At 40.7% G+C, this 12,734-nt stretch overlaps 1 protein-coding gene across 39 annotated transcripts in view; it reads right to left on the bottom strand.

Moving 5' to 3' along the window:
- Positions 1-12,734, bottom strand: part of MACF1 (microtubule actin crosslinking factor 1) — a 339,595-nt gene that overhangs the window by 32,191 nt on the left and 294,670 nt on the right. For all 39 annotated transcript variants that reach the window (XM_082686968.1, XM_082686965.1, XM_082686964.1 and 36 more), the window contains 13 exons: positions 11,977-12,084; positions 10,673-10,891; positions 9,484-9,687; positions 7,518-7,749; positions 6,296-6,522; positions 4,980-5,102; positions 4,786-4,887; positions 4,067-4,168; positions 3,803-3,976; positions 3,556-3,711; positions 3,213-3,410; positions 2,502-2,630; positions 1,647-1,820 (listed from right to left, as the gene is read on the bottom strand). In XM_082686968.1, the coding sequence (XP_082543094.1) occupies positions 1,647-1,820; positions 2,502-2,630; positions 3,213-3,410; positions 3,556-3,711; positions 3,803-3,976; positions 4,067-4,168; positions 4,786-4,887; positions 4,980-5,102; positions 6,296-6,522; positions 7,518-7,749; positions 9,484-9,687; positions 10,673-10,891; positions 11,977-12,084 (2,148 nt within the window). The remainder of the gene's footprint in view (positions 1-1,646; positions 1,821-2,501; positions 2,631-3,212; positions 3,411-3,555; positions 3,712-3,802; positions 3,977-4,066; positions 4,169-4,785; positions 4,888-4,979; positions 5,103-6,295; positions 6,523-7,517; positions 7,750-9,483; positions 9,688-10,672; positions 10,892-11,976; positions 12,085-12,734) is intronic.

Below are 12,734 nucleotides of genomic sequence, written 5' to 3'. Positions count from 1 at the left end.
GATCCCAGGACGCTGGGATCATGACCCGAGCCGAAGGCAGCCGCTTAACCAACTGAGCCACCCAGGCGTCCCTCAGGTTATTTTTATAATCTAGAAAAACATTATAATGAATGTTACAAAAATACAAGGACCCAATCTAAACCAATCAAGAGGAAAAAGAAAATCTCCCTTATATTTATCATACAAATGCTTGGAAACTAATACATTGCAAGTTCCCAGATGACAGGAAATCTTTCCACAACATCTTATCTATATATTCTTTAATACAGCACCACACATATTTAATCAATGATTTTAGTGATCCTGAAATGTAATGTTCTGCAAAATCAGAAATAACTATTCTTGACACCTGGCCCTTGTCGGACCGGTTCCACCAGTGATAGAGAACTATTTCTTGAGACAATCTGCTCCACTGATGGGAAAACCTTCAAGAAACCTGATTCTGAGCCAGAATCTGCCTTGGTTTCTTTAATTAGTCCTCGTTCTGCATTCTGCAGGAATAACAGAGGATAGTCTGTCTAAGAATTAAAACAAAACCTTATATTCAGCTCCTCTGGCCATTCTTCATATAAGAGAATTACCAGACCTCACACTAAAAGAATTCTAGGACATTAATGCTTCTCTAAAAATGTTCATTTAGATGTGTGCATATTTGTTTTATGCCCTTCTGCCCATTAAATTTCACAATGATAGGGTCCACACCTTTGTTTCCACTATACTTGTAGCAACCCAGTGCCTCGTACATATTTGCTTAGTAACTGTTGAATGGATGTTGCCAACAGATCTGAAGACATATTTTACATTTGATCTGCCCGGTACAGAAACTCTGTGTTGAGTGATACACCAAAATTCAGTATTCATAAAAAACAGTGTTTTGAGGCCTTGATCCCTGACCACCTTTCTTTAGAGGAGAATTTGATTTTTGAAGAATGGGAGAGGTCACGTAAATAAACTTATCTCCTGACTTTTAGTAAAATTCTCTGCATACTGGATTTATACAAGGGTCCAAATTCCTTGTGGAGAACATTAGCCTGACTTCCTGCATGCTCTGTTCCCACCCTCCCAATCCCAAGCCAGGGACTCCAACTTAACCCGGTTTTTTAGTAGGACGATTAATATGGGCTGTAAGTCCATCACTGAGCAGTAACAGCCAGTAATGTCTGAACTGGTAAGGCAGAAAAGGAATGAATAATAAAAGCAAATAGCAGCAGAAACTAGCACCACCAATGCCACTTGACACAGATACAAAACAGGAATTTAACAGCAGAAAAGACAGCTTGGGGGCGCCTGGGTGGCTCAGTGGGTTAAGCCTCTGCCTTCGGTTCGGGTCATGGTCCCAGGGTCCTGGGATCGAGCCCCGCATCAGGCTCTCTGCTCAGTGGGGAGCCTGCTTCCTCCTCTCTCTCTGCCTGCCTCTCTGCCTACTTGTGATCTGTCAAATGAATAATAAAATCTTAAAAAAAAAAAAAAAAAAGAAAAGACAGCTTGATTAGCACAAAAGTGATCCTGAGGATATCAGTTCTACAACTTCTGGTACCATGTACTGGTCTTCGAAAAGTCTTCACAGAAACTAGATGGTAATTACATGCATTTGGCAAGTAAACGACTCAAGCCCAGGAATCAAACACTGTAATTTGTGGTGATACCTTTCTTTCTTCCATCTTAGTGCTGACCACATGCCACTTCTGCTCCAAGAGAGCTACACTCTGTTCTGTCTTTGAGCCAGACCCAGAATCGTCCCGGCTTAGAAGCATGAGCCTGCCTTTGTCAAGCAGTTGATTATAAGTCTCCTCCTTGGCTTTCAGCTGGGAATAGAGTTCCTGGAAAAAAAAGAAGGCAAGAAGGAGATTGGCAATGCCAATTCCCTAAGAGACACCCACACACAGATTTATGAAGACAGCTGGAAAAGTCCAGGAAGGTCTCATTCTTGATTAAGCCCTTTTTTTCGGATTCAGTTCAACCGCTTAGCAATGAATCCTATCATTCTTCATTAAATTAAAATAATTTTGTTATCAAGTTAAGAGGATTCGAGGATCAGTGATCACAAAAATAGACCCCCCAATAATTTATTTCTGTTTCATGAAACATTTGCCTAGAAATTATGTTACCTTCTTTCTCTTAGCCCCTTTCTTAATACATTGCCAGAATCTATTGAATTCCCTAAGTCCCCCCAAACACTCTTTTCCTAAGTAGAGACACATCTGTGTTCTGTATTTGTCTTCTTGATGCTTTCATCTTCAGGTCAATATTCCTAAGCCAACCGATTGACCAACTCAAACTTTACCAGCTCACCAACGTATTTCCAATCAAGCTTCCCTGTCACCACTGCTGCCTGTGTTAGGTGGTATTAACACCCACATAAAAGCAACAATCCTTAAAGCTGTACTCTATTGTTGGTAAAAATGCATACTTTGTAGACTCCCAGATACATACAGGTCTATGAATTCAGTAAGGAGCTGCTCAACAGGGGATTATGTTCAACTTCAAGGAACATCTATTACCATATGTGTATCAAGCTGTTCCCTAGCAGTTTCAGGAAGTCCTCCCGTGGGCTTAGATGCAGAAAGTTGGGTCTCCATTCTAGTCAGTTCCAGGAGGAAATCTTCAATTTCACTGTGGAAACCCTGGGCCTTTGAGAAAAGACATATCAGCAAGGTCAGTAGTCAATTCTCAGCTTTAAGAGTAAACACTAAATGACCATATGAGAAGCCTATCCTGAAAAAGGAATTCTGGACTGTTCTCAGGGTGGTTCTGTTGCTGGATTAGCATGGAGCTGATATATTTATTTATTTCTAGAATCTAGTAGAATCCTTGTAACCTATCACTGATGTCTGATGTAACTTGATGAACTGATTGACTAAGGTACTGTTGCAAATGGACAGGGGGGCGGGGGAGGAGGGGATACTGACTTGATGCAAAAAATAATGAAATCTGTGAGCAAGCTGGTTATACCCAAGATCTACTAACTACTACTAACTTTGAAGAGAAACTAAAGAGACTAGGCTACAGACAAATCCAAAAAGGACCACTCAATCAAAAGCTATTCTTTCCAGACAAGTTCCAGTGTGGAACTGACTTTCCTCTTAAGACACGGAGTGGAGTGGGTAGAGGGGATGCTATTCCAGATTGCTTTCCTTTGACGGGCTCGGACAGGCGCTCCTCCGGACCCTGCGAGGTGCACAGCCCCACCTACTGATCTGGACAACACGTACCTGCTGCAGTGTCAGCTGGAGCTGCTGCTCTCTCTCCTCCGTTTTTTGTAACACCGACTCCCAGCACTGGTTCATGGTTTCCAAACGGCTTCTCAAGCTGCTCGCATCATCTCCAGCACTAGACTCAAGAAGCTCATTACCAGCTTTGTTGACTGTTTCCACTGTGGCTTGGTGGGCCAAAACATCATTTTTTAGAACCTAAAAAAATGTTGGACATCATCATTTATTTCCACAGATGCCACCAAGCCTGGTTCTCTACAGTGCACACAATATCAAGAGGCTGCTGGTGACAACATCTGGTCTCAAACCAATAGATGGAGAGATGAAAACTGAAAGCACTTACATGGTGCTTTGCGAGCTCAACTTCAATGACTTTTGGGTCTCCACTTATAGGTCTCTGAGCATCTAACAACTCCTCAGTGTGAGTCAGCCAGCTCATCAGTTCCTCTAAGGCATGCTGGAACTGGCCAAGGGCCAGGAGAGCACCTTCTAGTTTGTGCTACTCAGAAAAAGATATAAAGGAGACATTTGTCAGGAAATGAGAAAACAGTAGCTAGTTGCCCACTGACAGACTCTACGACCTGCCTCACCTGTCTATGGGCAATTTTTTCACCCAGGTTCTCCCAGAGGTGTTTGAGTTCCGTCAGTGGTTCTCGGATAATGTCTCTGTCCGTCTCGTCTGTAGCTTTCTTTAACATCAGCTCACCCTGGTGATTCAGCTTTTCCATCTCAATTTGCTGTTGGTAAACTTCCACTTTGAACTCCTACCGGAGACATACTTCATGTTAACATCAAACCAATTCTTTAAAAATGAAAATGCAACTTTCTTTCAAAAGCCATTCCCAGTCACAAACCTTCATTTCATTTAATTGCTCTTTAACAGTGTTGAGGTCAGTGCCGACAGGGGGCATGGTGCACAGCTTAATCACAGTGTTATCTAGCCAGTCAAACATAGCCTAAAACAAAAATACAAACAGTCAAAAACCAAAAAAGCACCAGCTGTTGGGAGAGAATTAGCATCATCTCTGCTGACATAAGCAGACAAAAATCAAAGACCCTGAACTATTTGTGTCTTTAGGTAGGGGGCAGAGGTAAGGGATAATGAACTTTACTCCAGTAATATGGAGATTTAAGAACAGAGCCAGTATTATTAGGATAATGTCCAAAATAAGCTACACTTTGGAAAAACTAAATGTGAATAGAAGTTATTAGTATTTATCACGGCCACCTAGCAAGCTCAGGATGTGGTCAAAGTACTGTGCCAAACTGTTCTTCAAGGTAACCTGGGTTTGGAACCTCTGGCAAGCAAGGATTACACAGTACGACCTGCTTCACTGCATAGCCACCCTGAGGATGAAGATGATGATGAAAAACATGGCAAGAAGAGTAGAAATTTGGAGATCAGTACTTTCCTCACTAGGAACAGGAAAATTGGCTAGAAATACCGAAACAGCACTGTCTTAGGTTTGAGAATGCTCTAGTCCTCCAAAGGTGATCCATACCACCAGATTTAGAATATGACAAAAAGAACACGGAAGCTTCTTTCTGTGGTGGTCACCCTGTGGCACCTCACCTGCAGAGTGTCCTGATATTGCACAGCGGCCTGCATGGCATCCTCAAGCTTTTCTAGCCTCTCTTTCCAGGTTTTGTTTAAGCTCTCCCAGGCATTATTCAGCTAAGGGAAAAACAGATTCTTTAATTAATACCAGTCTTCAGTGTGAGTCCACTAAGGTTTCATCTGAATTCCATATCCATTTTTTTCCACACCTCGTCAATGCTCTTCTTCACTTCAGGTTTCTCCGTTTCTCCACAGGCAAAAATCAAATCTGCTCCAAGGATTCGAATAAACTCCAATTCCTCATGCAGACCATCTGTCTCTTCCTTAATAGTCTACATGTAAATGAACAGATCATAAGCCAAAACAGAAAGCAGAACAGAACTTCCCAAACTTTGCAAATGTAATTTATACCCTCATCAATAGCAGATGTTGAACAGAACTGTCAATTTCACGAAAGCCTTTCAATGTCCTTGATATTTCATCTACCCAAACAGTGCAACTTCAGACTCAGTTCATTTTTCATTTGCTCTCTCACACATATAAATATATTTCATACATCTATATTGTATCTAAAACAGCATTTTTAAAGTACTCTAGGAAAGGTCTATTGAGCTTTAGTAGTTTACTGAAGGTTCATCCTTCCAGCCTCCAAGAGATAATAATCTATACCCAGAAATCTATCATGGGGATTGTGGGATTGAACCCCTTGTCAGGCTCTGTGCTCAGTGTGGAGTCTGCTTCAGACTCTCCCTCTCCCTCCCACTCATTCTCTCTAATAAATTAATAAAATCTAAAAAAAAAAGAAAAAGAAAAAAAAGAACTCTATCACAGGGAAGCATATCTACAAGGATAAAATAATACAGTACAAGGCACCAATCTGAGAGCTGAGAGACTAACACCATAGAAATGCTAGGCTATATAATCTTGGAGACAGTCAGTTCTGGGCCAGATCCTAAAAACTGGTTCATGCACTGGCAGTGACAGGCAGGGAGTGGGGGAGAATGGCCGAAACTAAAGAGACCATGAGGTGAAAATGCATTTAGTAAAAACTAGGCTCTCCAAAAAGGCTAGAAAAAGGTATGTCAAAGTAACCATTGTTATTTCTGGATGATGAATCCAGAATTTATTTTCTATTCTATCTGTTGTTTTTCTACATTAAAGAAATTTACTTGGAAATTAATTGATTAATTAATTAACTTGAGAAATACTGACTCTAGAAAGAACTAAAATCAAAAATACATTCTATTAATGCGAATTGAGTTTAAAATTGATGGGAGAATTACTTCTGAGTGATGGAACTGTCCTACATCACAATTATGGAGGTTGTATGAGTCTATACAAGTGGTACAACGTGTAAGTATAAAAAAGAAAGAAATCTCTACCATATATAGTAGAGCACATATTTTTTTCAAGTGGGAAAAAGTCCTATTAAATAAACAACAAGAATAATAACAACGCCCAAATAAGCTGTTAACTTTTTCTAGAGGACAAACATGTACAAGATGGGGTTTTGTTTCTGTCTCACCTCAGCAGCTTCCACCTGCTGTTTGATTATAGATGGGTCAATGCCTGGGCTTTCTAAATCATGGACGATGTCCTGGGTATCTCTGATAGTGGTCAGGAGAGCTGCCATGTCATACCAGAACTTCTCTGCGAGTTCAAGGACATCAAGGAACTTAATTTCTCGCTCTTCAGCCCGAGCTTTGATGTCCTCCCAGAAGAATACCATTTGATCCAATTTGTCCTGGATTTCTGAGGGAATAAAGAATAGATATGAGTGGGACTCTCTAAGTACTTGAATCTGCTTCATCAGATATTTCACCTAGTTCTTATCCTTTAAAAAGCTCTAAAAATTTAAACTGCAGGACAGTTTTCTACCTTTGCTTTATTTATTATGTAGACATTTGTATTTTCCATGTACGTTGGTCTCCCACAGAAAGAGATCACAGAGGTTAATGTGGAAATGAGTTATCATCTAATATAAAGGTACCACTAAGATACAAAACGACCGAGGGGAACCTGGGTGGCTCAGTTGGTTGAGCATCTGACTCTTGATTTTGGCTCAGGTCATGATTTTAGGGTCAAGAGATCAAGCCCCACATCTGACTCTCTGTTAAGGGGAAGTCTGCTTGGGATTCTCTCTCCCTCTCTCTTTTGCTTCTCCCTTTACTCATACACTATCTCTGAAATAAATAAAATCTTTAAAAGAAAAAAATCAAAACCAAAAGACCTAATTTATAAAGGGGCTGAGATGAGAGTTCTGTTTCCAGTGTTCTGTGTTGGAACTCATTGTTTCCCATATAAAGTGTTATAAAAAAGGTAGTTATGTTCTACCCACTATGGATACTGCAGCATGCTCATGTTAAGGGTTAAAAGAGCATTTGTTTCCTGGCCTGGGAATCTAACTAGCGACTATAATCTTGTTTCAAATGGGGGAGATGTGTTCTGAATTCTAAATGACTTTCAAATGACTGTGGAATACTCATTACTTGGGGACTGCCTTCACATTCGGTGAAATGTATCTGGTGGGATGCTGGAGTCACCAAAGCCTAGAATTTATTCTACTGATTTTCTTTAATAATTAATTAGATTCAGGGGCACCTGGGTGGTTCTCCAGGTTAAGCATGTGACTCTTGACCTCAGCTCAGCTCTTGATCTCAGGGTCTTGAGTTCAAGTCCCATACTGGGTATGGAGTCTACTTAAAGAGAAAAAAAAAAAAAAAAAGAAAATTAGATTCATCAAGCACCTTTTGCAGCGAGATCCTTGTCAGCTCCCTGAGATCGCCCAATGAGCTCTTCTCCACGGCGCTTCAGGGCCTCAAAGGAAGGCTGCAGCTTTTCCAGCTCCACAGTGGCACTCTTATTGTCACTGATGCACTCTCTGATCTTATCTACTTCAGCGGGGATCAGTGGTGGCATCCGCAGGCGAGAGGAGAGATTCTCCAGAGTCTCCAGCATGGGCTCAATTTTATCATGGAACTAAACAGATGTTGGACCATGAGCTATTACAGTAATACCGCATCACACTTCTGGGGGAAATGTTAGGGAATAAGGCCAGACTATAAATCTACCACTGTTTGGGATGACTTGCATTCAGCCTAGCCTGATGGCTGTCAAGTGTTAGGTTTGCCCAAGAAATTGTTTTGGGCACAGCACACCTGTGCTGGCCCACCAAAAAGAGAAAGTAAATGTTTATTTGCAAAACAAACAAACAAAAAGATATTAAGTAATATGCTAGAAATCAACTCAAGTCATTTAGTGCTGTCATAATACTCCCCCTATTGCAACTAGGGTGACAAGAAAGGGACAAGACCATGAAATTGTGAGAGTCAGTGTGTCAACATCTCAGATGACAGTTGCATGCAACAGATTAGACCAACAAGTTAGAGGCCCTCCATCAACTGTGTAAATGAATGGGAACTCAATATGCCACATGATTTGGAGATTAATAGTAACATGGCATGCAATCTAATAACCCACTATATGTAATAGTGAGAAGGGAAAATGTCTGCATGATGAAAGGTATTAAGGAAGGCCAAATCTATCTTTATTCTAAAAGAACAATTTACCTTCCCACTTATCTAGTGCTTTAAAGAACAGGACTATAATCATAAAATTTTCATTTACAATCTGAAGCAGAGAAAGGGGGAAAAGGAGCAATGTAGATAAGCTTGCCCCCTTACAAAGCTCTCTAGAACCAACTCTGGATTCATTGGAAGAAGGCTTATCAACTTGAAGTGTCTTACAGGGAAGATACAGTGGGATTTCAATAAAATCACTCCCTACCAGTCCCTCATTTCTAGGTTTCACCCCAAGTGAGACTGGCATAATAAATCACACTAAGCTTAGTCCACTACTACAGTTAAGGGAATTTCTGTATAGGTAAATTCTCTCAATTGTCAGCTTCATAAGAACCCCCTAATCCCGTGTGGGTGGGCACCTTACCTCTGCAATCTGTAATGGTGGGCGCGGTCAACACAACAATGAAATGTGACGATGTGGGGAAGACAGGAGCAGGCAGCAACAACACAAAGTAACACATTCCACAATGTGAGTGAGAGATGGGACGGAAGGTAGGGGGAAAAACTTGAGTAAGTACAAATATTAACCAAGAGTATTGAGACTAAACATAGGAATAAAATACCCAGACATGACAAAAATACCACTAACAGTAATATATTAGTTGAAAGTATGTAGTTACATGCTTTAAAGTCCACTGCTTGTGGTTTATGTTCCTCTTTGGCTCTTACTTCTCGCTACTTAAGCATCTTTTTCTGAACCAGGAACTAGCTGGTGGCCTCTTGAGTAAGACAACTAATGTGTGTAATGTTCTCTAAATTTCAGAAGTAACAAGCCAAATAGGAACAAGACTTTTCTTGACACATTTGTTGTTTCAAGGAGAATTTATCCAAAATCATCCCTGCTAAAGACTCATCACAATATAAAGTTTTCAAGGAAACCATCAACAGAAAATATATACCAGCCGAGGTGAGTTTTACCCGCCCTCCAAACCCCCCACCGCCCCGCCGCATCAGTATACCAATGTTCCTTGGAACGAAAATAGAGACAGGCAAAGGTTCCTGGACTACTGATGATGTACTGTCAGCATGCTGGACTAGACATTCAAGACCACAGGGGCATACCTGACACACAGACCTCCTGCTTAGACTAAAGGACAGTGTTGAAGGGATCATGAGTTTAAGACACACATACCTGAGCCGACTGGGAAACAGCCTCATCCAGGGCCAGTGCCCGCTGGCGCACCTCCTCTTTTATTTGGGCATACAGGTTTTCTGCTTTCTGGTATTTTTCTTCAACCATTTCCCCCTCCTCAGGGTTTAACTCCTTTAGCTGTGGGCCTATCTTTAGCAGTTTATCGATATGGGGTTTGTGTTCGGCAATGGATTCCCTGAGTTGCTATGTAAAAAAAAATAAAGTGAGCATTTTTATATCAATTTATTTGCTTAAATATTTTGATTGGAGCTCATATCAACTTTGAGAGGAACAAAGTGAACTGCTAAAACCAGCAAGTACCAGCATCTCACCATTTATGAAAGAACAGACAAACATCTAAGTCTTGGGTTCTAATACTACATAATCCTCCTAATTTTCAAAAGCCATCAGATGTCCCATCACTCGGGAAGCCTTCCTAAACACGTCCTGTCCTCTCTTACTCCCCACAACCCTCCCACTGATGCAAGTTTAACCCCCCTCTTCTGTACATATAAATACGTCTGTGTACTATATTATAATTTACATGGTTAAATACCTGTCTCCCTCCCCAAACTGAGAGACACTAAGCAAGACAAGGCACAAATGGCAACATTTAGAGTAATCCAACTACTCCTTGACTTTATTGCTGGTTCCTTCCAGTTTATATCCTTCCATGTACAGGAACACAGAGAAAGGAATAAGCACGAGCCATTAACCACAAATAAAAGAAACATTAAAAACCATCTTTAATGGTAACAGCATTAAGTGTCTACGGATTCCCCTCCTTCCCTAAACGACATGCCACAAATGTTCTCTGCCCTTCCGTCATGGCTCCCACTCCAACTGGGGCCAAACCAAATGGAAAAAGCCATCCAGCCACACCCATCCCACAACATCCCACTGCGGCTGGGAAGATGAAGAATTTCCTTGATGCTCACTTAGTTCTTCACTTCTGCAATGCTCAGGGCTCTGACATCTCCATGCTTTTCTTTAATGCATTCATATTAAGGACCAGGGAAAGAATTCAGGTATGCATTTATATTATGCAAAGAAATGTTAACGGATTAAGAATTAACTTCATAACACAGTACTTATAACCCAGTAGGCACTGATAAACATGCTGTTTTCAAATAAATTGTGGAGCCCATGTTCAGTTCTGCAATGAAATAAAAGCCAGTATGCTCCTTACCCTCATCTCCTCCTGCTGCTGCCTGAGCTGCTCATGATCAATGGCTGGAGGAGGTAACTGTGTTATCAGTGCCCGGGTTTCCTCAATCCAGGGGCTGAGCTCCTCATAAGTTTCCCAAAACTGGTTGACCAAGACTTGGGCCCGCTCGAGGCGGGTGTAACGCTCTGAATTGAGCAGACTAATGGCTTCGTACTGCTGTATTAGAGATTCTGTCTTTTCCTATGAATAACAAAGTATAACATTTATTACTCTATGAACCCTTCTTTTAAGGAAAAATGTAGGTGTATATCACACATTAAAAACCAAAGGATTTCTTTAGTTTTTAATGCTTAGAAATGGATTGAAAAAAATTACAAGTGATTTATATTTTCCTTATACTTACCTGAATTTTCTATTTTTTCCTATCACATATATATTGTTTCTAAACTTTTTAACATATGAAAGTAGTTTCAAAGACAGTCAAACAGAGCAAGCACAACACAGCATTAACCTTTTAGTGAAGACACACAACTTCAGACACAGCCTAATTATGGTGAGTCAGTTCAAGACAGAACAACTCAGGCCTGTGATGGACCCTCTGCCCATCGAGTTTTACTTGGCTCTCTTCCTTTGAGAAAAACGTCTCCACAAACCATAAGTGACTCTTAATCTCACAAAACAAACTGAGGGTTGCTGGGGGGAGGGGGTTTGGGAGAAGGGGGTGGGATTATGGTCATTGGGGAGGGTATGTGCTTTGGTGAGTGCTGTGAAGTGTGTAAACCTGGTGATTCACAGATCTGTACCCCTGGGGATAAAAATATATGTTTATAAAAAATAAAAAATTATTAAAAAAAAAAAAAGAAAAACGTCTCCATAAACCCAACACTTATGCTTCATACATTTTAAAGCAAGTAGCTCGATTTATGAGTATTTCTGAGGAAGCAGTGTAACCCTAACCTTTACAAAAATAAACGAAACTGGTCTGATCATTTAGAAGGACCTGAAGAAAGAATATCTGCATATGGTTCTGAAAAATCCATTATAGATACTTTGAAAGGCAACTAAAAGATCCTTACGGACTAAAGAAGCAATTCCTCTGTTATAAAGAAAATGGATTTGCAGTATATTTCCTATCACAAAGTAGGACTGTTTGGACATCTGCACACACAGGGTTAGGAATGTGAACCCCCCCGCCCCCAGAACATCAAGCTGCACTTTATTACCATTACTGTGACAGAGAAGAAAAAACCTTAACTATCAGTTAATAACTGCACTGATGCATCATGGTCAAGAGAGAACATGGTGAATAAATAAATGCAATTCACCTGTAATACAGCTTTTTGCTCCTCCCCACATGTGCCAAAGATTTCACCACGATGACTGAAGAGTTCATCCATTGAATCTTTGTGTCGAATGATGTCAATGGAGAAAGCCTTTGAAAGTGAACTAGAGTTAGATCATGAAGTAAAAGGACCCCAAGCCTGTTGCCGAAATGTTAGACAAAAGTCTATGAAAAACTCCTTGCTCTGATGAAGCCACATCAAAACTCTTCTATAAAGTCTGACACTTTGCCTATCTATACATCTTTAGTGCTTATCTTTTAACAGCTTATAAAAGTATCATCTCTCCTAAAAATCATCCAGAAAACTGATAACTATTCTTTCCTGAATTAATGGGCCTCTTGCTCCCTTTTCACAAAGCAAAGAATCTCTTCCTGTTCTTAAATATTTTTAATCTCTATCCATCATCATGAAATTGCATTATTCTACCTGCGATAGTCAGAAACTCTCCTGTAGGGCACCTGGGTGGCTCAGTAGGTTAAGCCGCTGCTTTCGGCTCAGGTCATGATCTCGGGGTCCTGGGATCGAGTCCCACATCGGGCTCTCTGCTCAGCGGGGAGCCTGCTTCCCTCTCTCTCTCTGCCTGCCTCTCTACCTATTTGTAATCTCTCTCTGTCAAATAAATAAATAAAATCTTTAAAAAAAAAAAAAAAGAAAGAAAGAAAGAAACTCTCCTGTAGTCACTCTAAGCTGGTGAAGATTCTACTCACTCAGGGCACAGGGGATACATCTGTGTTACACTT

This window comes from Mustela nivalis (genome assembly GCF_964662115.1).
Source record: "Mustela nivalis genome assembly, chromosome: 10".
Lineage (NCBI taxonomy): Eukaryota > Metazoa > Chordata > Mammalia > Carnivora > Mustelidae > Mustela > Mustela nivalis.
Note: the sequence above shows the minus strand (reverse complement) of the source record. Positions and strands in the feature narration are given on the sequence as shown.